The sequence below is a fragment of the Diabrotica virgifera genome, chromosome 3 (assembly GCF_917563875.1).
Source record: "Diabrotica virgifera virgifera chromosome 3, PGI_DIABVI_V3a".
Taxonomy (NCBI): Eukaryota; Metazoa; Arthropoda; class Insecta; order Coleoptera; family Chrysomelidae; genus Diabrotica; species Diabrotica virgifera.
Window position 1 is genome coordinate 244,746,766 of NC_065445.1, and position 26,535 is coordinate 244,773,300.

Sequence of the window (26,535 nt, forward strand, 5' to 3'; positions counted from 1 at the left end):
ACTTCACGTACCTTGGAAGTGTCATAACAGAAAGCGGAGGTACAGAAGACGATATTCGTATGAGGATACGAAAAGCTCAACAAGCTTTCAGCATGCTTAACCCTGTTTGGAGGTCTGGAGAATATACTACAAGGACAAAGATCCGAATATTCCAGTCAAATGTTATGTCTGTTCTACTCTATGGATGTGAAACCTGGAAAGTGACAAAATACCTTACAGACAAATTGCAGGTCTTTGTTAACAAATGTCTACGAAGAATTGTTCGTATTTTCTGGCCAAACACCATCAGAAACGAAGATCTGCTACACCTGACCCAACAAAAGAGGGTAGAAAATGAAATAAAATACAGAAAGTGGGGGTGGATAGGTCACACACTCCGAAAAGACAGTTCCAGTATTGCAAAAAATGCCCTAGAGTGGAATCCCCAAGGAAAGAGAAAAAGAGGTCGCCCAGCACAAACTTGGAGAAGATCCATCATGGACGAGATAAGAAGTCAAGGAAAGTCTTGGAATGAGGTGAAGGCCCTAGTGCAAAATAGAACCCGATGGCGCGTTTTCACTGAAGCTCTATGCTCCACTTAGGAGTTCAAGAACATTATATATATATTATATAATGTCTTCTTTCTTCTTCACGTGCCACTCCTAGCGGAAGATTGGAAGTCATCATGACCACTGCGCCTTTGTTAGCAGCGCGCCTAAAAAGTTCAATCGAACTACACCCGAACCATCACGTAGATTTCGAAGCCACGATATTTTTCTTCTTCCCATACTTCTTTTGCCCTGCATGATATTTCTTAAAAGTTCGTACTTTTCACCCCTCATAATGTGCCCCAAGTATTCCGTCTTTCTAGTTTTTATCTCATTTATAATTTCCCATCTTTTGTCTAAAGTTTGCAGTACTTGCGTGTTAGTGACGCGGTCCATCCATGATATTTTGAGAATGCGCTTATAGCACCACATCTCGAATGCTTCGATGTTTTTTATGGTCGACTGTTTTAGTGTCCAAGCCTCAACTCCATATAACAGCGTGGAAAAGACATCCGCAGCATTCGTATTCGTAACTTTATGTTGATATCACGATTGCAAAAGAGTTTGTGCATTCTATTAAAGACTGATCTATCAAGTTCTATTCTGCATTTAAGGGGATGGGTACGTATTTTCGGCTGCAATGCTATTCAAATGGGAAATCATTTTTTTCGAATCCTGAGAAAACTAATAAGTACCTTTGAAAAATTTAAACTCAGAATAAAAGATTGCGTTCTTACCGAGGCCGAGGGCCGAAAGTCCCTGAAAACTTCTATAATGTTTATTTTAATAAATTACAGGGGTTAAAAGCTAAGAGAAAATGTAGTGTGATTTTGAATTTCAAATATCTCATTCAAAAGAAACTTTTTATTTATTCTAAGGGACTTTCGGCGCTCGATAATAATTTAGTCTTTCATTCTGCGTTTAAATTTTTTAAAAATATATATGTTTTTTCAGGATTCGAAAAAAATGGACACCATGTCCGTGGTGACATTTTCCAAATCCAACATTCGCTATCTTTGTCATACAACGCACTGAGTCAAATAGAATATGATGACAAGACACAGCGACAGTTTTAAATATTTGACATGGCATCGGGAATATTTTGAGTTTATTGATTAAATAATATTGAGAGTGTATTTGATAAATAATTGATTTAAGACGTGAACTTAATAAAAAGTTAATTGTTTGTTATTTATGGAAGATCCAAGCAGAGAATACATCAGGGTATAATATTCTGTGATCCAAGTATTTTTTTGTTAAAGATCTTCAAAATTGTAAGCGTGCCATAGTAACAATATATTATTAAAAATCACTTTTCCTCTTTTCTCGATTGAGTATTAGTTTTTGTTGTACATATAAATTATTACAATCACTGAATACATAGTTAGTGAAAAAATTATCACATTTATTAACTGAATAATTTGCAATTATACAAATAACAGTTATCCAAGAACATTCAAAAGCCATCTCTTTAAAGTTAATGATGACATTGTCAAGTAGTAATGTTTACATATCCATACCAGTGTGAATTTTACTACACGTAATTTGCCATGTAAAGACAGAAAAAGTAGGGATAGCCGTAAAATATGTGTGAATTATGTACCCATGGCCTTAATCTCTTTTGTTTGATCAGTATCGTCTGTGATCCAAGAACCTAGATATTTATATCAGGACACACGCTCAATCGATGTATTGTTTATTACAAGATTAGCTCTGATGTTCTTTGATTTCGCGATTACCATACATTTAGTTTTTTTTCAAATTAATTTTCAAGCCATAACTGTTACAGTATATATATTGAGACTTTGAACGAGATGTTGTAGTTCTACTAGCGTTCCCGATAGGAGAACCGTATTGTCAGCATACCTTATATTGTTGATCGTCTCACCATTTATTATCAGACCAACGTCTTCTTCTGCGAGTGCTTATTGACAGATGGCTTCGCTTCACTATTATACAGATTAAATAAAAGTGGCGATAAGATACATCCCTGTCTGACTCCTCGACGGATGATTAGTGTGACCAACTCCAATTCGGTCGAATTTGGGACATGGCTGAAAAAAATACCTGAAATCCGTGACTTTTCAATGAAAATCGGGCCACTTTTTTTTAATATACGACAGCTGATTCATATGTATACATGACGTGTTATTGTTTCTGAATCTTCTTTTCACAGTTCGAGTTTCCGTAGAACTATATAATACCAGGATATAAAATGCATGCAATTGTAAACTTTTTTTCGTCCCACCAATAATTCAATTTGATTTGAATTCTTAGCGAATAACGTTTTCAAAATTTCAAAAGAGAATTTTATCAAAACGTTGAAAATTCGGATGGCCCAGAAACCTTGTCCGGGACACGGCTTCGTAATTCGGGCTATGTGCCGGATTTTTCGAACTAGTTGGTCACACTAGGGTAGATTTAAGTATTTTTATATTGAATCAATTTTAACGTGTATTATAATGTTTATTAATAATTGTAATATTACAAATGTGTTGAAATGCCATACACTAAATAAAAAATAAATAATTTAGAGGGTGTATATCCAAAGGGAGCTTAGACATGTAGAATCCAAATGGTTTATCATATGAGGATGTTATGACGGCTCGTTGAAAAGAAGAGAAGCTAGAGATAGAATGACAGAAAAATCAAACATTTTAATGAACCATAATGGCCTTAGTTAGGTAGTACATAAACAGCTTAACTTCCAAGGATGTGCGAGGTGCCACGTGATAGGATTTAACAAATAGAACTGGACTGTAAAGAAAAATTAAATTAACATAAAATCATGCATAAATCTTCACGCCTATTGGTCCGATCTTAACGAGTGAGGTCACGTTATAGGTTATGAATAAAATACGATAATATAGAAAAACTAAAGATCTGGGCCAAAAGGTCAAGTTGAAAAGACACATCTACAAGTATAGGTTAATACAACCTTCCCTGAATTTTTAGAATTATCTTTTTGAGAACGTCAAAACATTAGGTAATTAAAAATGTAGTTTCATTACACCAATAATTGTGGCCCAATCCCATATAAACATAGTACATACATACTTATACTGTTCCTGGTAAGTTTTTGCAGAAAATTTTGGAAGTTCTTTACAAAAGTTTCATGTTATGTGCCAATGGTATTACGTATACATATAAGATGAACCCGATCGGACCAGTAATTTTTACAAAATCGTTTTTAGGATTTTTTAAATATAATGTACATTTTCTCCACATGGACTGATTTTTCGCAAACCATTTAAGATTATAAAAAAACTCACAATTTGGGAAAGTTTCATATATGATTTAATCAATTATTAATCGATTAATGAAAAGATATTAAAACCATATATAAAAACGCGCATTTTCTGCTTAAATTTTCAATAATTTTTTTGTTTATGCAACAATTTTAAAATTTTTTCTAATGACTAATACCTGGTTATTCTCAATTATCACAACGACCAAAAAGGATGACTTCCTCACCTAATTATTACAACAACTTTCATAAAATTTCAATGATTTTACACATGAAAATAATTTTAATGCTTGGTCTATTAGTGTCGCATATATGAATAGATAACACATGAGTATAATATGTTGTTTAGATTAGAAAATATCAAGTCCCTTATTTTATGTTTTAGCTCAACTACTAACGAGAACAGTATTTCATGAACAAATATTTTTACCATTTTTTAATAAATTTTTATAGAAATAAATTTTAAAATATCATAAGTTTTTATTTTAATTCTCTCATAAACATTAATCAATTAACCTGCTTTAATTTATCGCACATTACTTTCTTCTTCCAGAAAAATATGAGTTATACTGTATGTCTCCAACTGTGTTGTAAATGTAATATCCCGCTTATTTGAAAATTTAAAATATTAAATAAAAAACTGTTTTGACTGACATTCTAATATGCTTGCAAAAACGTTTAAAAGATTTCACTTAATTTTACCACAATTTAAAACTGCTCATAACTTCTAATTTTTTTTTAATACTGCCACTTCTTTTCATCTGAATTAAATTCTCACCTTACTGTACTTTACATACTACCATATTATACTCATTTTTGCGTTATACCAAAACAAAATAATCCAAAAATGAAAAACTATACTTTGTAACAAATATATACAGGGTGTCCAGAAACTCTATCGACAAACGAAGACAGGAGATTCCTCAGATAATTTTAAGACAACTTAACCAAATTCATCCAGTCCGAAAGTGTTTCCTAAGGGAGCTAGAGCTCTTTAAAGATGGCGTCTTGTAATTAGTTTTTCTAAAATACGTCCAGAACGCTTCTAGTTAGAAAAACGAAAATTGGTAAACATATTTATCTTCTAGAGATAAATCGATTTCATCCATAGTGAATTTTTAGTAGCAGTCATAGGCATCCTTTTTGGGTGGGGCAACGGTTATTTTATCGCATAACTTTTTTGTCTTTAAGTTTTAAGCATTTTTGATACTGGATTATTAAATTGTGATGCATTCTAGTACTAAAAGGTACTCTTGTTTTAAGTCGGTAGGACACATCGTTTTCTAGAAAAATCAATTTGAAAATTTTTCGTTTCCTGCAAATTTAAAAAAAAATTTTTAAAAATTTTCAAAAAAAAAACGGTGTATTTTACCAACTTAAAGCAAGAGTACCTTTTAGTACTAGAATACCTCATCATTTAATAATCTAGTGTCAAAAAGTCTTAAAAATTAAAGACAAAAAAGTTATGAAATAAAATAACCGTTGACCTACCCAAAACGGATGCATATGACCGGTACTAGAAATTCGCCATTCATGAAATCGATTCATCTCTGGAATATAAATAAACGTACCAGTTTTCGGATTTCTAAATAGTTTTTTTTTTGAATTTTTTTTTTTTTGGTATTCAAAAAACGAAAAATTGTGAAATTGATTTTTTTAGAAAACAGTGTATCTTATCGACTTAAAGTAAGAGTACCTTTTGGTACTATAATACCTTACATTTTAATAATCCAGACTCAAGAATGCTTAAAAATTAAAAACAAAAAAGTTATGCGATAATATAACTGTAGCCCTACCCAAAACGGACGCCTATGACCGGCACTAGAAATTTGCAATGGTTGGAATCAATTTAACTCTGGAAGATAATTATGTGTACCAAGTTTCGTTTTTCTAAATAGAAGCGTTCGGGAGATATTTAAGAAAAACTAATTACCAGATGCCATCTTCAAATAGCTCTAGCTCCTTTATGAAGCATTTTCGGACTAGATGAATTGGGTTAAATTGTCTTAAAATTATCTGAGGAATCTCCTGTCTTCGTTTGTCGGTAGAGTTTCTGGACACCCTGTATACTATACTTTTTGGTATCCAATCTCACAGTTGATTATTTTAACCTTGATCTTGTAGACAAATAGCCACCTTTTGAGTATCTGTTTTCATATTATTGTTAGTTCATCACAAAAAACTGAAACAACAGATCTGGTACCATTATTGGAAAGACATAGGTATGGTAGCATGAGAACATATTCAACAGGGTGTCAGGGTAGTGTTGGTGGAGAAAATAACTTACTGCACATTGATATGGGGCTGTATATACAGTGATGAGCACGCTAATAACCGGCAAAATAGCACAAAAGATGGAAAACGTATCAAGTTGTGAGATAAAAAGAAATGAAACTAGTCGAGCTGGGAAGTTTAGCGATATTAACCCATAAATCTACATTATATTGATAGTTTCCCATCTTTACACGTATCTTTACACGATTAATATAGCTAAATTTCCCAACTTGACTAGTTTCATTTCTTTTTATCTCACAACTTAATACGTTTTCCATTTTTTGTGCTATTTTGTCGGTTATTAAAGTGCTCATCACTGTAGAGCTGGAACAGTCTGTTATATAGAGGTTGTACTACAGCCAATTGGCTTATCGTATATCTTCCATTCCCTGCTTATACAGTTTTAGTGGTTGGTACATATATTTTAAGAGTCACTTGGTTGTCTCCAAAAAGTGTTTGCCACCTGTGATCTAATAACTGGCAGTCATGCAAGATATGGTTGACTGTTTCACATTCTCTGCTGCAGCGTCTGCAGCTAAGTCCCCATGAAACAATCCTATTGTGTCCCTTGACCTAATACGAGTCTGAGTTGATTCCTGCTTGTTTTGTGAAGTACTTCAGCTCTATTAGCACATGTCTGTCCAATATTAATTTTGCCATGTGTGGGTGAGTGCTTCAAGATTATAATATTAAATTTTTAAATTTTAAAACAAGACAAATACTTAAAAATGGTACAACTTTATCCGATGTTTACATTATGTACTTCTCTCTCTAGTTTCCTCCCGCCGTGTGGAGTATTGGGCGCTTATGTATTTGTTGGCCCAAAGTTTAAGACTGCTGACTGGCCGGGTCAGCCACATAACCCATGAAGGAAGAAATTGAGTGCAGAGTTGCTTGATTTTTGGGACAACCTTTACATCACACATTGTCATGCATTTTTACAGTGAATACGTAGTTATTTCCAATACATGTGTTAAAGTTAAGTAATATTAGCTTTCGGTTCCAACGTTTGCCAATGATACATTCTTCTTCTTCTACAGCACTAAAGACCAAATTGAGCCTTGGCCTCCTTTTTTATTTGCCTCCACCCTTGTTTGTATGTGGCTGCTCTTCTCCATACACAGACTCCTAAAAGGGGGAAGATGGGATTCCAAAATAATACATTGTATTCTCACTTTATAAGCTGTGGTCTGGTGTTTTTGATGTTCCATATGCAATTAAGCCAGGCATTATTATTAAAGACGACGCTCCAAAATATCGACGACCCTTACTGTTTACCAAATTTGCGGGCAAAACATAAGAAAGAAACAAATCCTGACCATGACCTATAAACCCCAAAACAATGTACCTATTTACATAATTAAAGTCACAGTTACGAGCTTGAAAAAGTGTTAAACAATGTCCCGAAATAAAAAATCATATTCAAAATATTTTCCTGTTTATTTATACTAAATTTACAATCAAGATGCAGGAGAAATAAACAAACCAAGACACGTTGAATGCTACTAGGAGCACTCCTGAATCATAATTTACAATGTATAAACTTTGAAAATCATGATTTGGGATTTACAATGTATATACATTGTAAATTATGATTCGGGAGTGATCCTAGTAGCATTTTAACATGTTTTGGTTTGTTTATTTCTACTGCATCTTGATTGTAAATCTAGTATAGGTTGAAGTATTAAAACTGTGAATTTTAGTGATAAACATTTAATTAATTATTATTACCTCTGTAAGGGTAATACACATATTTGGTAACCTAAAACATCTCAATTAAAATATCAATTCCTGCATAAAAGAAATGACAAATTTCCACAATAAAATCAAATCAACACTTACCCTATCTTCTGTACTTCTATATGTAGGAAAAAAGACACTATATTTGCTGTGCAGCACCTTGTTAGGATCTACTAGTTCAGGAGGTTTCTTGCTATCAGCAATGGTGTCCAAATCAAAGGAGATCGGCTCATCTACTGGAGTAGCAGCTAGAAGAAACAAGTATCATAGTTATAACACTTCAACAAGTGCTCAATAATCAATATATACTGTGAGACATAAGTTAGGGATATAGAAAATTGTACTTATTTTGATAGTTGATTTTTTCGTGAGCAGATGAACGGTTTCCGCAAATTTTTTTATTATTTTAGACTTTTCTTAGGATTTAGACAGTTGTGCAAAGGTTTACTCAAACTTCTTTTTTATACTTATAGCGGGTGGAAGAAAAGAAGTGTTTGCTTATGTTAAGTTTGAGACACCCTGTAGGGAGAACAAGGTACAAATGTGAGTATACATCGGAATCATAATTGTATGTAGTCTTATGTTTTGTGAACATTTTGGCTTTTGAATGTCTCTGATATCTTTAGAAACAAAGAAAATATACGGTTTTGTAGTTCAACATATGTGTTTTAACCGAAACAAAAGTTTGAGACATGCTGTAGGGAGGAAAAGGTACACAAAGGTGGGTGGGTATACATCGATATTATGTTGTAGTCTCATATCTTGTGAACATTTTATTTTTTTAATTTCTCTTATATCTTTAATAACAAAGAAACAAACGGTTTTACTCTTAAATGTGTTTTAACTGATGAAATGCGATAAGTGAGGTGGCCATGTCTTATCATACCACTAACATGAAATTATTTCCTATATATAGCGTGAAAGAAACAAAGTGTTCAAAGAAAAAAATATGTGTAATACACCTCTCGCTATTTAAAGAGCCTCCACCTAGACACCTAATTCGTACTTACTGTCAAGGAAATTCCACCCCAAAACATCACAGAGCCTCCATTAAATAATCTCATCTCTTACCTGGTGGACAATTAACTCTTATAGGTGTCAATAGGAACTGTTTACGTTATGTGCCTTTATGTTTTTTAAAGTCTTGTTAACTGTTACTTTTGACTGTTAATTTAGTTTTGTTTCAGTTAAAAGTTAAAGAATAAAACCATTTATTTTCTTTGTTTCTAAAGATATCAGGGAGATTCAAAAAACAAAATGTTCACAAAACAAGACTACAATACGATTCCGATGTATACTCACATTTGTACATCATCCTGCCTACAGGGTGTCTCAAACTTAACATAAGAAAAACATTTTTTTTATTTCTCCCACCCGGTATAAGTACAAAAAAAGAAGTTTGAGTAACCATTGCACAACGCCTTAAATACTAAAGAAAAATCTAAAATAATAACAAAAATTAGCAAAATCCGTTAATCTGTTCACGAATAAATTAACTTTGAAAATGAGCATAATTTTCTATATCCCTCTTATGCCTCGCAGGGTATATAGCAAAAACTATAGATAAGGACATAATTTGGAATATTTTGTGTGTATTGTGTGTACTAGAAGTACTAAGTAGATGTGCTATAAGCTGCAAAACGAGACTTTGTGAGTTAATATAGTGCCAACAAAAAAGTTATTTCTAATTTAAGGGAAAATGAGTTTTTATCTTATAAAAATTATAAAATACATGGAAAGCTTATGATAAAAATTAAAATGGATGTTTCAGTAGTTACCCAGTCCACAGGATGATCATTTACAAAGTATATACATAGGTACCTAGCTTTTTTTTATATAAAATCCGGATAACCAATTAGTAAGTAGTATTATATAGCATGCTATATTGGTGGGGGTAAGTTCTGGAGACTGGTAATTACAGCAAGATAGTTATGGAAGAAGATTTTGCGTAGAATTGTCTGGCAAAGTGTCAAGCAATTAGTTTAACAGAGTAATAAATGTTGTTTATTACGACCAGCGAAGATATGGTAATCAGCCAATCTCCTCTAGAAAAATTTATGACCAGAAAATAACATTTGCATCAGGGCCATTAAAATTTAAAATCCACAAAAACGCAGTACTTAATTGGATAGAATGCTTTAAGATTTTTAGGGTTTTCTCGATCAGCTATCATTTTTATGGATCCATTACCTAATTGAACATTTAGACGCATTTTATCACTTGCGGAATGAATATTTTTCGAATAATTAACTACACAATGGACCAAACTTGGCAATATACCAGGGGGAATCTGGAAAGGATTTTATTACTATTGTCAATTAACTGATGAAGTATATTATATAGAAGTTACCTCAAGTTATTAATATTAAATAGGTTATATTAAATAAGTTAAAAATATTTCCCTTTTTTGTGCTTTGTTTCAAATCTTTTGGATCAGTCCTCGTATTAGTAGAGGATCCGATATAAGGCCGACCTGCACCAATCTATTTAATGGATAATAATTATTTCATATGTAATTTAATATGTTAAAAATTATAAAAAAACAAGGGATGCCTGATATAATTTTGTCCTGACTATAATTAATTAATAATGAAAAATTACTTTTTTATAAATTTAAAAGTAAAAAGTAAATGATAAAGATAAAGGCAGTTTTTGTTTTTATTTGATTCAGAGTTGGACCACCATCTCCATATAGCCTATTTCAGCATCCCATGCATCGTCACTAAAGCTATGTAGTCACAACTCTGAAAGAAATATCAACAATTCTGCCTATTTAAGGGAAACCATCGCGATGCAATGATTACACCTTTTGAGTAAATGATTTGAGTAAAAAGTAAATGATTGTGTGGAAAGGACAGGATTCAACACCAAATAAAAATGATGCAATCAAATGGAGTTGTCTAGTTATTTCCCTGGACGGCTGGTGGTTATCAGGTTATTTCCCTGTATGTATATTTTTAATAGGTATAAATAAATTGGTTCTCGTCATGTTTTTCCCCTGGACCCTTCAACTGGTTTCTACAGGGTGTCCCAGACTAATTTATCCAGGCTGTATCTCTTAAACGAATAGAGATTTTCGAATGGGACAAAAACTGATCTATTGCATTTGTAATACACTTTAATATGGCTTAGAGAAAATCATCCCCTAAATATTCATCCCTTAGTTTCAACCCGTAACTTTAATTTTTTTAATAGCGCCCTGTACATTTTTTTATTGTTTTGGATGTGGTATTCAATCGTCTATTCAACCCATTTTTTTAAAATACAATCGGTTCGTAAGTAATCAAGAAAATATCAGTTTATTTTTGTTAATTATGTGTCCCAGACTAATTTATCCAGGCTATATTTCTTATACGAATACGGATTTTTGAATGGGACAAAAACTGATCTATTCCATTTGTAATACAGTTTGATATGGGGTAGAAAAAAATCATCCCCTAAATATTCATCCCTTAGTTACAGGGTGCTATTAAAAAAATTAAAGTTAGTGGTTGAAACTAAGGGATGAATATATGGGGGATGATTTTTTTCTACGCCATATTAAAGTGTATTACAAATGGAATAGATTAGTTTTTGTCCCATTCGAAAATCTCTATTCGTTTAAGAAATATAGCCTGGATAAATTAGTCTGAGAGACATAATTATCAAAAATAAACTGATATTTTCTTGATTACGTACGAACCAATTTTATTTTTAAAAAATGTGTTGAAGAGACAATAGAAGATAACATCGAAAACTATAAAAAAATGTACAGGGTGCTATTAAAATAATTAAAGTTAAGGGTTGTAACTAAGTGATGAATATTTAGGGGATGATTTTGTCTACGCCATATTAAAGTGTATTACAAATGGAATAGATCAATTTTTGTCCCATTCAAAAACCTCTATTCGTTTAAGGGGTATAGCCTGGATAAATTAGTCTGGGACACCCTGTATATTAAGTTTAAAAACAATTTCATGGGACAGTAGTCATCAATCAATCAATATTATACCTCGTTTTTAAACTAGGAGGAGTAATTGGTCCAACCGCAGGCAAGTTTACTCCACTAAATTATGAAATTTTGACACTATTGACATTTATGAAATTTTCACACTATTGGCATTTAAAATTCATAGATTAATAAGTTATATCAGTGATTTTTTTGTTTTCTGCATTATTTCTTTAATTTTATGATTTTTAGTCTGCATTTACATAAAGCACAGTTGTTTTTAGAACTCTTTAGCGACATATTAGTATAATATATAATATTAATGGATTCCTGTCAAAGGCCGACATGATCAACCAAAAAAAGAAGATGAATCTGGAGATGACATTATTGGGTGTGAACCTGTCTTTTGAGTTAACTCCTCCTACACTCACCGGCACAAAATTCCGCCACCCAAAATTTTTTATTAAGTTTGATAATTTATAACATTATTATTTGTACTCCGATTTTCAAGATTCTTGCACCAGTTTGTAGGTACATGTATTGGTATAGTCGGGTCGCTAAACTCAGAACTGGCTAGTGATTTTAGCAAGTAATTTTGCTAATTTGGTAAAATTGACAAAAAAAAATAATTACTAAATAGTTAATAATTACTAAATAATTAGGAATTTTGCCAATTTTTGGCAAAATTAGCAAAAAACAAAAAAATTATCTACTAAAATCATTAGCCAGTTGTTTCTGAGTTTAGCGAATCGACTATATCATTTGATATTATTCCGGTAACACAAAAATTTTGCTTGCATTGCATTATACGGGGTGAATGGAAGTGTTGTATTTCCTTCTAACTTTAAAACATTGTGTGGAAAAATAGAAGGGCTGGTTTTGTTTCATAGTCCTGAAGTCCTGTTATATTGTCCCGGAGGCATCACTAAAATTTTTGTTTTTTGAATTATCCGAATATCTCTTTTCTTGTAAGAGCAGTACCATTTTTTGTAAATAAAAACACTGATTGACTCATAAAATAGAGGTTGGATTGATAAGATTAGAATTGCTAATTCAGCATGCAGCCCAGATCTCAATCCTATTGAGTATTTATGGGATGAATTTAAAAAAAGCTATTCGCAGTCATCCTAGGCCTCCAGAAAATTTGGTACAGTATGGCTCTGGTAGAGGAATATCAGGCTATTCCCGAGGCAAGGATAACACATCTTTATTTGATGCCAAACAGATTGCAAGCAGTCGTTGCTGCAAGAGGTGGACATATCCGGTATTGAATTGTTGTGTTTTGTTTTGTTAATTTTAGTGAGTTTTGATATTTTTAATTAAAAAAACCTTCAAAGCTGTGTTTTTATTTACAGCTCTTACAAGAAAAGAGATATTTGGATAATTCAAAAAACAAAACCTTAGTGATACTTCCAGGATAATTCAAAAGGAGTATGAAACAAAATCAGCCCTTAAAATTTTTCCACAGAATTTTTTAGAGTTAAGAGAAAATACAACGCTTCCATTAACCCTAGTATACGCTGTGAGCTCGTAGGTAGAGGGGGTAATGAAAAATTCGCGAGCGCCAGTAGTGACAAGTTTGTAAACCTTTACTGGAAATTTGCTTTTTGACGTTCTGCATTAAGAGTTGCATATTATAACTTTTAAATGTCTCAGGAAAGTTGTTGTATTAAAGAGTGTCGAAATACAGATTACAATAGTAACTGTGTATTCTACAACTTTCCTGTTGCTAAGCATAAGGTGATTTAACGACAAAAATGGATTGATGCAATTAGAAAAAAGTAAGTAAACACAATTTTAATTTTAAAACTGTAGAAAAATTTGAGCTAAAGGATCAGTTAGCACACTCTCGAATTTTGACGGTTTTAATTTTACAATCCAATCCTGAAACAAAATTTGAATGCGTGAAGATAACGACCAATCACAGCAAACGTAGGATGCCGTTAACTGTCATTCATAAGTTAATAGTTAAGAAGTATTATACTATAATTATATTAAATTATTATAAAGCTATTTTCTTGTGGCATTTTTAAAATTTTAATTTTTACAATGGGAAATAAGCCACAATATTATTAAAAAATGATTTTTTATTAACGTTTCGACGCCCAAATCGGGTGCCGTTGTCAAAATACAAAATACTACTAATACAAACAAAAATGTTGTTTGTATTAGTGGTATTTTGTATTTTGACAACGGCACCCGATTTGGGCATCGAAACGTTAATAAAAAATCATTTTTTAATAATATTGTGGCTTATTTCCCATTGTAAAAATTAAATTATTATACTTTTTTGTAGAATAAATTTTTTCTAATATTAGTTGTCAACATAAACGTCAAAACGATAAGAAAAATCTATGAATAATAAATTCTGTACTTACTGTTATTAATTATCGATTACAATCCAATTACTTCTTCACGTTGTAAATATTACACGATAAGAATTAAATAATAAGTTTGAAACAACTATTATTTGCTTTTCTACTGTCCTCTTTAAAATTCCGGCCGAAATAGGAACACTAGTCAACCGTTAGATGGCGATAGCAGCCATACCAGCGAAACTCACAGAGTATAGGCAACACTTTTTTCTTTCCAGAAAATTTCCGGTAAAAGTTATACTAGTAATCCTGTAGGTAGGTGGCGATACCAGCGAAGCTCGGAGCAGATAATGCCATCTAAACAATTTTTTTTGTTTTCGGAATAATACCAAACGATTTCAATAAATGTACCTACAAACTGATGCAAGAATCTTGAAAATCGGAGTACAAGTAATAAAGTTATAGATTGTTAAACATAATCAAAAATTTTGGATGGCGGAATTTTGTGCTGGTGAGTGTAGTTTAAAAACAGGGTATAGTAACAATGAAACAATGGTTATAAAATCTCCTGATTTGCTAGGCATAAATGAAAACTTTGAATAATAAACACATCACCAAAAAATACAGAAATAAATAACACTGAAAACCTATGACTATGATAAATTACTAGGAACAAATCACTTACCAATTTGTAAGGTAGCTTTGGTTGTAAACCTCGGAACAATGGTGATCTCCTGCGATTCTTGATAGTTTTGCCCTAAAACATCATTATCTAGAAGCCTCTGGTTTTCTGAATCTGTCTCAATATCTGTAGCGGTGTATTCCTTATCCTTAGTAGCAGCTTGACTTTTCTTTACTTCCTTAATAAAAGAATGAATGTTGGGATTAATAACACTGGAGTTTACATCACATGGTAGGCTGCCTAAAAAAAAAAAGAAAAGAAGGGTTAATATTAATATCTACATACAATATAATTATCAGGCAAAATATTGCACTCTCACATGTAAAGAGTTGCTATCTAATTTACTATGTAAAGAGTTGGTGGGAGGCTGTTTCGGTTAAAAATAACATTGTTTTCTGTATTCTTCTTGTATCAAATTACATAGTATCCTTGGTCGAAGTTGACATTAAAAAATACTATGGGGTGGTTTTGTAATGTTTTCTAATATAATATGTAAATAATATACAGTGATGAGCACACTAAGAAACCCAGAGGAGTTTGGCAACTACCACTGTGACAGTGACAGTTTTAGTTGACATACTCCTCTGATAGGTCTAAAGGTGGGAAATAATCAATATAATGTAGGGTCACCTAGGGTTAGTGTGACAGCGGTGTTAATGTGACAACATTAAATACTAATTTATATTGTGCTTTTGCTTTTATATTACATAATATGTTATATTACACTTCTATTGCATTTTAACAGATTATTTGAAAAAAATTATTGTTTCAGTCCCTTCTGTTTTTTAGGTTAAAATCATAGTATTTATTTATGTGTGTATTAATTTGAATTTGAAATTCTGATATACAGTAGAACCCCAATTATCCGTGCTCCTCGGGATTGGATGTTGGCACGGATAATTGAAAAGCACGGATAATCCAAACATTTATTTCTTATTGTAATAAATATGTATGTATATCCATACATATAGCTCTACCATAAAAAGACAACAGAAAAAATAAATCTTTCATTATGAGTCGCCCTATCCGCGTATAGAGTTTCCGTTGAGTGATTTACAGTGACGCTATTTTAATAAAACCTCAAAAATGAAATTTAAGTAATAGAAAATCATAGCACGGATAATCTGCAGCCCGGATAATCTGCACACGGATAATCGGGGTTCTACTGTATTAGTCCAAATTTTGGATTTCTTCAAAATTATTTGTATTTACTTATGATTTTTCTCTGCATGGTATTGCATCACTTATTTTAAACATTTAAACTTATTTTGAAGGCCTAATTGTCTTTATCTATTCTTTTTTGAGGCATGTCACAGTAACCCCACAGATTTTCACACTGTGGAGTTTGTGTGACAGTGAAACATGGGTATAGTGTGGCATGTGACACTATCACCACATACTACCTTAGTTTGATCAGGTTATGGTTGACAGTAGCTTGCAACCGTTCATCAGAAGAGCAAGGGATCGCTGGTTCATTATCTATCACTCTATTAAAAGAGCACCAAATCACTGGCCAATCCTCCAGTCCATTACAAGGGTGTCAAATCACTGAACTTTCTGTTGGGCAAGAAACACCAGAGAAAGTGTTTGAGCATCTGGAAAAGATAGTTCAAACTAGCATAAAAAAGAAAGTTAAACGAATAATTGATACTGCAGAAATAATAACAAAAGAAGAATACATCAGTTATTTAAAGACAAAAAGGCTGAGTCCATTAAAGGAAAACAGAAAACCTGTCCAAAAACAATCAAGTAAAAGTCAAAGAAAGATGTATCAGCTAGTGATGAGGAGATAGAAGATATGTCTTTAGGGGAAAGTGACGAAGCAGAAGAGGAATTCTTAGAGGAAACTGCAACACTAAAACCTGTAAACGAGGAAGATATTAAGCAAGGCTCCTTTACAATTGCAACCTTTATGGGTGGGAAGCGTGGTAGAACTGCTTTTAGGTATGTGTGTGTAATTGAAAACTTTGATGACACCACCATCATCATCATCATCACGTAGCTCTACAACCCTGGGTGGGTCCTGGCTGACTGTACAACTTTCTTCCAATTTCTTCGGTCTTCCAACAACCTAGGGTCAAATGGAATGTTCATTTTCCGGAGATCTGCTTGGATGTTATCTCTCCATCGCATTCTGGGACATCCAAGTGGTATTTTGCCTGTAGGAATCTCCTCCCATACCAGTTTTACAAGTCTTTCATTATGAAGTCTGTGCACGTGGCCTGCCCAGCTTAGTCGCTGTGATTTAATTTCTTGGGCTTTGATGACACATGACACTAAAGATGAAATAGAAGTGGAAGGATTAAGAAGTAGTGATAAGGATAAAAAAAGTTTTGTTGTTAATGAAAGAGAGTTCGTTTATTAGAATGTCTCAGATTATAGGAATATTGATGGATCCCATATTATCCCTTAATGGTGAACGAATTCGGTATACTTTTAATGGAAAAGTTGATGTTTTTGAATGTTAGTTACTAAATTTGTAAAATAAGAAAAAGTTCTCAATAAAATACCTACGTTTAATAAAAAAAATGGGTGTTTTAAATAAGAAATTTCACATTTTTTTTCTAAAATTGTCAAATTTTTAAATGCCAAAAATTATTACAATTTTTTGTAATGTTTTTCTTTGTCACACCAAGGCACACTCAATCGTAGGTGCTTTTAAATGGCAAAAAAGCTAGTTGTCACACTATCCCTAATCCTAGTCACAGTAACCCCATAATGAAGGGATAGTGTGACACCTTTCCCTCTTAAATAAAACAATGTAGAAGGAATTTTAAAAATGCAACATGTCTATTCACTGTGCAATGATTGTGACAATTAACCTATATCAATCTAATGAAGAAATACAACATTAAGCCATAACTAATTATATTCAAAATCATATAAAAAAATGATATGAAAAAAAATGTTCTGGGTCGAAAATACCCATGATATGCATCCTAGGGTTAAATAATTACAGTAATAAAAAACATGTGTTGTATATTTAATTGCGTTCTTTAGTTGAAAATCAGCTTCTTACCTATACCTAAAAGGGTAGAAGGGTCTAAAGATTATATATTCTTTAGTTGTATGAAAACAATGTTGACGATGTTGACAAATTATCATTGAATTGTTTCCATTTTGCGATAAAAATTTATTTTGACGAAATTATTGAAACTGTCAGCCGTTTCAGTTAATGGAGGTTTTACTGTATTAGATATACAGTAAAACCTCCGTTAACCGAAACCTTTTTAACCTAAACATTGTTTAACCCAAATGGCTGACAGTTTCAATAATTCCGTCAATAAAAAGTAAATTTAAAAACAGCAATAAAATTATGGAAAATGAACATGTTAGAGTGTTTATTTTAAAGAAATCTTCTATTTTCTTTTGTGTTTTCCTTTGATAACAATGTTTTGCAGCTATATTTCTCTAATACTAAGTATGTCATTTTTGATACAAGAATACAAAAATACAAAATAATATTTTTAACAGAAATTCTTGTTATCCGAAACAGCCTCCCCCCCCAAATTGTTTCAGTTAACGAAGGTTTTACTCTCCATCTATCTGATCCTCAGTAGGCAAATTCAAATACCACCTTTAGTCCATACAAATTAATATATTTTTTTACCACCCAAAATGAGACATTTTCACTGAATAATGCTTCAAATATATAGTGCAGAATAATTTTGTTCTGCTAATGAACTTGCTTTTTTTGCCCTTAAAAGCACAAAGAGTAAAGTTTAATTTCTCTTGCTTAATATTTATTATCTAATAATAAATTTTAACTGTGTATTTAATTTCTTTAAACATTTATACCACTACTTTTTTGGGTGGGGGATAGAAATATGAAAACAACTTTAACCTTGCATATATTGTTAGATATTATATGATTATAAAACAGGCTAAAAAATCAAATTTTGTAACCTGTCACACCTTTCAGCATGTCGACAGCTTCACATATCTTGGCTTACTAGTGACACTACTACCAACAAAACAAGCTAAGAAATTAAAAGATGAATAAACCTTACAAATAGAGCATGCTATGGCCTACCAAAAACAATTCCACTCAAGAAACACTCCAAGAACTAAAATTTATTATATACAAAACACTGCTGAGGCTTGTTCTCACATATAGGGCATAAACATGGACTCTTGTAGGACTCTGAACACCTGTAGGAAGAAAAAGCAGAGACAGACCGTGAATTAGTTGGTTGGATGGAGTTGAGACTAACTTAGGGATATTAAAAATCAGAAGATGGCAACATGTCACCAGAACCCTAAAGGATAAGGATGGAGACTAATCTTAGAGCAGGCCAGTGATCAGAAGGGTGTTAAAAGAAAAAAATGTAAATTCAACTGGACAAGAACCTTGATGATATTCCAGGAGTTGTATGAATCATGTCCTATTCCAATTTGTGGGACTGCAAATTGGAATGCTTTTTTTTATTTACTAAAATCAGCAGCTGACATTTAAAGGTTTTGATATCATTTTTTCATTTAAGTTCTTCCATTAATGTTGCCATTATAATCTTATTTGATCTTCTTTTTTTAATCCAATTCCCAATACCTATGAGTCCTTCTATTTCTAGTAAAGGACTTAACAGTAAGGTAATAAACAATCAGAAGCTTTTCTTCTATCCTTTTTAATACTCAACTTCACGACTCAATAATTTAACAATGAAAGAACTGTTCCAATTGTGTAAATCAAAACATCAACCCCATATTATTTACAAATAAGTGATAAAAAGTGAATATAAATAAATCCAAGTATGTACATGAAAATTACGAGGAAAAAGAAAGAAACAGCAGGGGACACTGTAAGTTAAAGGTGGAGAATGGATCAGAGGTAGAATTTGAGAGGGTGGACGAATATTTATGTATTTGGGTAAACTTATTGATCAGACATGTAAGGAAGAAGCCGAAATCCAGTTAAGACTGATCAAAAGTAATGTGCTGGGGCTATGAACAAAATAATTAAGGCTAAAGATATGAAGAGTAGATATATATACCGGGCCAAGTGACAAAAAATATCAATATTTCTGTTTTTCATTATAATGGTCTATGCAACAATGCCGTTAACCTGTATTATAAGCCAAGTGAGAGTTGCATTGGAAACAGCTCTAAATAAATTCAACAGATAGCGTCCGCCGTAAACATCTGAAATAAATTTCTCACACTACAAAAATCTAAAGAGATTTTAGTCACGTTGTGGACTACTTGCCTTAAGCACTATAACAGACAGGCAACTGTGGCCAGCCACTCTGTGGATTCACAAAAGTAGTTTCCAGTGATTGACCGTGGGTTCCTATGTGTGGAGTAGACAATGCATCACAGATGAGCGACTGTGGCCGGCCACAGTCGCTCGCATAAGAACCCACAGTAAACTACTTTTGTGGATTAACAAAGTGGCCGGCCATAGTCGCCCGTCTGTTATAGTGCTAAAGGCAGCAAAAATACTGTCTTTGTAAAATTTACCTTTTTTAAAGTATTCCATCAGTGTTTAATACAAAATACAAATATTTTTGGAAACTGGTTTTTAAAAGTTAAATATTGTGTTTCTAAATTATAATTAAATATGTAAAAACAACAACTAAGAAGTTGTTTACTTTTTTACCACAAAAAATTCTGTAGATATAGTTCGTTACTATAATATGCTTGCTCACAATATCAATTTATTAAGGAAAAAATGACACATTTAAAGCTTAAACAGATTGAAATATTATTGTAGAAATTTTTCTAGAGTTCAGGTTTTCCTCATAATATGACAATGGCACATCTTAGTGAACTTTGCATTGGAACAGTGACATGAAAAACATTACGGGCCGGTTGTTCGAACGCTAATCAACAATGATCATTATCAAATATTTAATTACTGGCACCAGAACTGTCAATGTCAACTTTGTTTGGGTTTCTGAAAACATAATTAATTACAATTATGAGATTTATTATTAATTATGTTAATAATTATTGTTATATTAATTGATTATAGACTCCACAGACTTTTTAACAACCCAAAAAAAGTTGACATTGACAGTAATTAATTATTTGATAATGATCATTGTTGATTAGCGTTCGAACAACCGGCCCTACATTTGCCAAATTTCAATTAATTCATTTGTCCCCATCTACCTCCTTTTAAATTTGATGTTTTTTGTAATCAACTCTATTATTAAGGAAAATCGCTAGTTTGAATAAACAAAAATGAACAGTTTTCAGTAACATTTTAGAATGGATAAAATGACAAAGTGCTAAAAATGTTCCAGAAACTGCTACTCATTGTTATATAGGTTATAATGTTACAATATACCTCCTATGTAGAGAAAAACATGTTCTACCTAATTAATAGTAATTAGCTATTAAAATAACTATTTAAAGCCAAATATGCATATATTGGGATGGCTAGTTTTGTTTTTTCATACAAATATTGTTTTTGTAGGTGAATGCCATGTGTAGGCTTGGCCCCAGTACACTTGAAAACAAGCACATCTATTATTTTTAAATGCAATAAAAGATAACAAAAAGTAGCTTAGAGTACGGTTGCATAATTTGCTGCTAAAATAAAAATGCAATGGACTAAATTGAAACGATGACACGATCATGAAAATCGATTGTAGCAAACATTGGGGATGAGTAGTATCGGCAGTACTTATTAGTATGGAAAAAACAAACTCACATCTGAACGAATTTCCGCTAAAAGATTTCACAGTTTCCATATCAATCGGTGTTTCAACAAGTAAGGATGTTCTGTCGTGACGTTTAACTTTTTCCCCAATTGTAAACCTCCCGATATCTCACATTAGTTCCGAAACACTTTCAGTCTAATTTCACATTGGTAAGTATTCTGCACCTATGCAAAATCATTTTAAACGATCGAAACACTCGCGAATGTCTTAATCTACAAAAATTAACGCCACACCAACTAAAAACTGCTACGAATAGCTATCGATGGATAAAAAAAATTGAGGTTATGTCGAACTGACGACCGCGCATCAAAGAATCACAGGATAGAGGCGGGATTGGCTGTGATTTTCGGTAACAGTGACACGTTGGAATGGTTTCCTTGTGTTGTGGTCACTGTGATCAGTGATCACAGTGACCAGCACAATCCAGACATGGTGAATAAATTGAAGGATATAGAGCCTTAGGCAAGCGAGACCTTGGTTTAAAAAATCAACAGTTTGAAATCCAATGTTCGAAAGGAGCAGAAGAAAAATGATTCCTCAATGAAATTTAGCGCCTCGGCAAAATGTATACAAACCTTCTCTTTGGTACTTCAAACTTTTTGATTTCATAAGTCATAAACGACCAAGATAATCCTGAATGATCCATTCATAGGACTTTTCATCGCTTCTCATTTGTTTCGGGGACTTGTCATTTGTCACATGAATGAGAAGTGCCCGAAACAAATGAGAAGCGATGAAAAGCCCTATAGGGCTTTTCATCGATTGTCATTTGTTTCGAGCTTCTGTCATTTGTCACATAATATTAATATAACTACGACATACGTCTTTGCTTTGTATCATGTAAAATACCAATGACGTATGACGTAGATATATTAATATTATGTGACACATGACAGAAGCTCGAAACAAATGACTGTGAATGAAAAGCCCTATTCCCAGTAAATTGTTATAATCAGATGGTTCACGTCTCAACTCAGGCTTATGAACGCTTCTAATTTGTTTCGGGCTTCTATTATATGTTGTATAATCTGCGTATAATTATTAATATACGACATAATGACAGAAGACCGAAACAAATGAGAAGCGTTGATAAGCCCTATTGAGGAGATTGATATGGGTCAATTTATTTCTTCTCTGCCACCATTCCTTAGTAAGGAATCCTTAGGCAGGCGGCATATCATAGAAACATGAAACAAATAAATTGTGAACAAACTAACCGTTCCATGTGATATACAGTCCATCTAATTTACTTACCGTTGCACGTCATTATCTACGCCAGAGATCAAGTTGACATAGTTGCCAAAGTATAAAAATATCCTGAATCCATTTTAAATCAAATATATCACATAATTATTGTAAACGTGGATTATACAACAAAACTAATTAATATTCAATGTAAATAAGTAAAAACTTAAGAAATAGAGAACAGGAATTAAGTTACAATCTTTTAAGATTTGCAGTGCAAGCGTTTTTGCACTGCATTGTTAATATGTAATTAAAAACGGCTCCGAACTCTTGGCATGAAACCGGTAGGTTTCTTTGTATATGTCTACAATAACAACTAAAAAAGTTGTCAGATACCTCGATTATTCCGATATCCTATAGTCGTGATAAAATTAGGTGAAATGTATATTTTTATAGTAGAGGATCTTTTTATAGTATAATAAATAATAAAAACAGTAAATATAATAAAACAGATACCTACTTATAGTAAAGAATATAAACAAATATGAAGTGTCATCACCACAACCGTCAAATACATGTTACCAATTTATTCTAAAATGTCACCTTCGTTCGATTACAATTACAGTGTGTTCCGAACAAATCTGCTTCATAAAAACGCTTTATAATCCATTTATAAAAATTAAATGATACATATTATTGTGTATTTCTTTAGGTTAACATTAATAGAAATCGTCAAATATTATTTCTACGCGTATATAATAAAATATGTCTAATGGCTGTAATTCCAGTGTACTCGGCAAAAGGATTCTAAAAAAGAACACACCTACCGCCTAAATATTTCGTGTTGGTACCATGTGACGTCACAGGCTATGACGCGGATGACGTGCAAAGGTTAGTAAATTAGACGAAGATACTAATCGAAGAAACAGAAATAAAATTTGTATAATCGACAATGGAAAGTGATGACAAGGTCGTTGCTGTCGTGGCAACTCTTTTATTACCGTCTAAGGGTACAAGGCACATCAAAGAAACGTTAAACATAAAACATGAAACAAATAAATTGTGAAGAACGAAACCGTTTCATGTTGTATACTAATCAAAGAAACAAAAATAAAATTTGTATAGTCAACAATGGAAAGCGATAATGACGAGTTCGTTGCTGTTGTGGCAACTCTTTTATTACTGTCCAAAAGTCATAACCATAGTTCACATTTGGTTACAAACGAATTAAATAATCATCTTGCCAAATTTCAATCATTTTATAGAATGAGTATTCAAACACTTACATTGTTTTATTGTGGGTCCTGGTTTAAAGAAAAACGATATTTTCTTGTTATTGTCTATTCGAGTACCTATCCAGGTTATGATCCAGGTTACGGTCAACAAATAGAAAGAGTAAAAACATACACCTACCTTGGTACGAACGTCAATGAAAACTGGGACCATTCCATAGAAATTAAATGTAGGACAGAGAAAGCAAGATCTGCATTTCAAAAAATGGTCAAGTTATTCAAATGTAATGATTTATCATTGCCCATAAAAGTCAGGTTACTGCAATGTTATATCTTTCCTATACTATTGTACGGAGTTGAGTCGTGGACTCTCACAGACGCCACCTGCAAGAAAATTGAGGCTTTTGAGATGTTGCTTTATCGTTGAATCCTGAAGGTATCTTATACCGAACACGTTACTAATGAGGGTGTTTTGCTCAAAATGCAAAAAGAAAAAGAGCTGTTAACCACAATAGAAGCAGCCAAAATCGAATACCTCGGTCACATCATGAGAAACAGCGAAATATATGGACTACTGCAACTAATCTTGCAAGGAAAAGTGGAGGGAAAACGAGGACCAGGAAGGCGAAGGATTTCCTGGCTGAAGAATCTACGCACATGGTTCAACACAACAACCACAAGTCTTTTTAGAGCAGCAGTGTGCAAAGCACATATTGCCATGATGGTCGCCAACATCCGGTGAAAAACGCGTCTTTAAAATAAGACCGGAAATGGATAAATTAACTTATTTTAAGCACATTTTGTTCTATAAAGTTTTTTACGAAAGTCAATACTTTTCGAGTTATTCGCGATTTAAAATGTTGATTTTTCGACAAAAAAACTACGTTTCAGACCGTTCTTCCCAAATAACTCAAAAAGTAAATATTTTATCGAAAAAAATATTTTTAACAAAAGTGTAGCCTATATAAAAACGAAAAAAATGGTGTACCAGTAAAGTCTACAAATTGAGTAGAAGCAAAGTTGTAGCTCATGAAAAATACGTTCTTATTCGTCTAATTCCAAATCGAATAATTCAACGCGAAATCACCGAAGAAAGAAGCGTTTTTCGGGAAAACCTTATTAACATTTTTAAAGTATCGAAAAAAGCTTGTATTTGTTTTTTTACAAAAGTTTACAGCATCAAAAATAAACGAGTTACACTGAAAAGAAGTTGGCCCCTTTTTTGGTAAAAAAAAAAAATCGTGAAAACCTCCCTCTATTTAGCACCCTGAATGAAATTAATCGTTTGGCTTTACCATCTATTTTAACTGTATGTGTATTGTTTACATGATCTGTAAGTTTGATTGGTTTGAAGTGCTTATTTTTGAAAACATTTGGTTTTATAGTAAAAAAAATTTTCTAAAAATTTAATTTTTTCAAAATAGCTTAGAAAGTATTAGTGATAAGAAAAATCTTAAAGAGTAAAAAAATGTAGGTTTTACTCTTATAAATATGCTAGTTTCATTTTGTTTCTCCGTAAGACAAAAATTGGTTAAGATATGGCTGTTCAAAATTTGCATACACTCGTGATTAGTGACCCATTCAAGCTTTCTCAATTATAACCCTTTCAAAAATAAACACTTTAAACCGGTGAGGCTGACAGATCATATAAAAAATAGATAGGTAAGTAAATTGTTTGTAAAGCGGTAGAGATTAATTTCCTTTGGGGAGCTAAACACGGCGAGATTTTCATGATTTTTTCCAAAAAAAAAAGAAGGCCAACTTTATTTTGAGCGTAACTCGCTTATTTTTAATGCTAAAACTTTTGTTAACAATTAAAACAAAGTTTTTTATAAACACTTTAAAAAAGTTTAAATGGGTTTTTCCCGAAAAGTGCTTAATTTTTCGGTGATTTTACTTTACCTTGAAATATTCGATTTGGAACTAGACGAATAAGAACGTATTTTTCATGAGCTACAACTTTGTTTTTATTTGATTGATATACTTTACTGATACACCATTTTTTTGGGTTTTTTTATATGCTACACTTCTGCTAAGGATATTTTTTTCGATAAAATATTTACTTTTTCAGTTATTTGCGAAAAACCGTTTGAAAACGTAGTTTTTTGTCGAAAAATCAACATTTTCAATGGCAAATAACTCGAAAAGTATTAACTTACGTAAAAAACTCTACAGAACAAAAGTTGCTTAAAATCAGTCAATTTATCCATTTCCGGTCTTATCTTAAACGTATGTTTTTTCACCCCCGAGAAGGGGTGACTGTCACCCCCCAAGTAAAAGCAACCAACGGCACAATTTCAACTTTGAAGTGGAGGGTAAGTAGAACCTAAATCCAAATTTTCATGCAATTCGGAGTTGACCCTGAAAATTACACGGTATCGCCGAATTTCCCGTTCATTTACTGGGCTAACAGTAACAGTCCGAAAAATAGCAACTCACCTCTACTAGAGATGTAGAATAATAACGTAACATAAACCGAAACCGCCAGTCATAACAAAATAAATCGTTGTGTTTCAGTTTACTGATAACGTATGGAACCGTATATTTTACTCCAGTTGTTACAATTTAAAGATGAATCCCTTACAACGTCCATACATTTCTACATGTGAAACAAAGACAGAAAACACAGACGAGGAATTTTAGTATGATTCCTTTACGTTGACATCAGATGTCGCGGTATTTGTAAAATGATTTCTCAGTGTTGTCACAGCTGCTTTCTATTTAAGGGCGTTTTTGTTCA

General features: G+C 32.5%; 1 protein-coding gene across 2 annotated transcripts in view; it reads right to left on the bottom strand.

Annotated features, from left to right (window-relative positions):
- Positions 1-26,535, bottom strand: part of LOC114338519 (CAR1 transcription factor) — a 262,177-nt gene that overhangs the window by 105,213 nt on the left and 130,429 nt on the right. Inside the window, exons 1-3 of one of the 2 annotated variants that reach the window (XM_028289120.2) lie at positions 21,369-21,656; positions 14,717-14,953; positions 7,891-8,036 (exon numbers count right to left, since the gene is read on the bottom strand). In XM_028289120.2, coding sequence (XP_028144921.1) covers positions 7,891-8,036; positions 14,717-14,953; positions 21,369-21,408 — 423 coding nt within the window. In that variant the 5' untranslated portion in view covers positions 21,409-21,656. Of the gene's footprint in view, positions 1-7,890; positions 8,037-14,716; positions 14,954-21,368; positions 21,657-26,535 lie in introns of those variants that run through there. The other variant, XM_028289119.2, reaches the window with a different exon arrangement.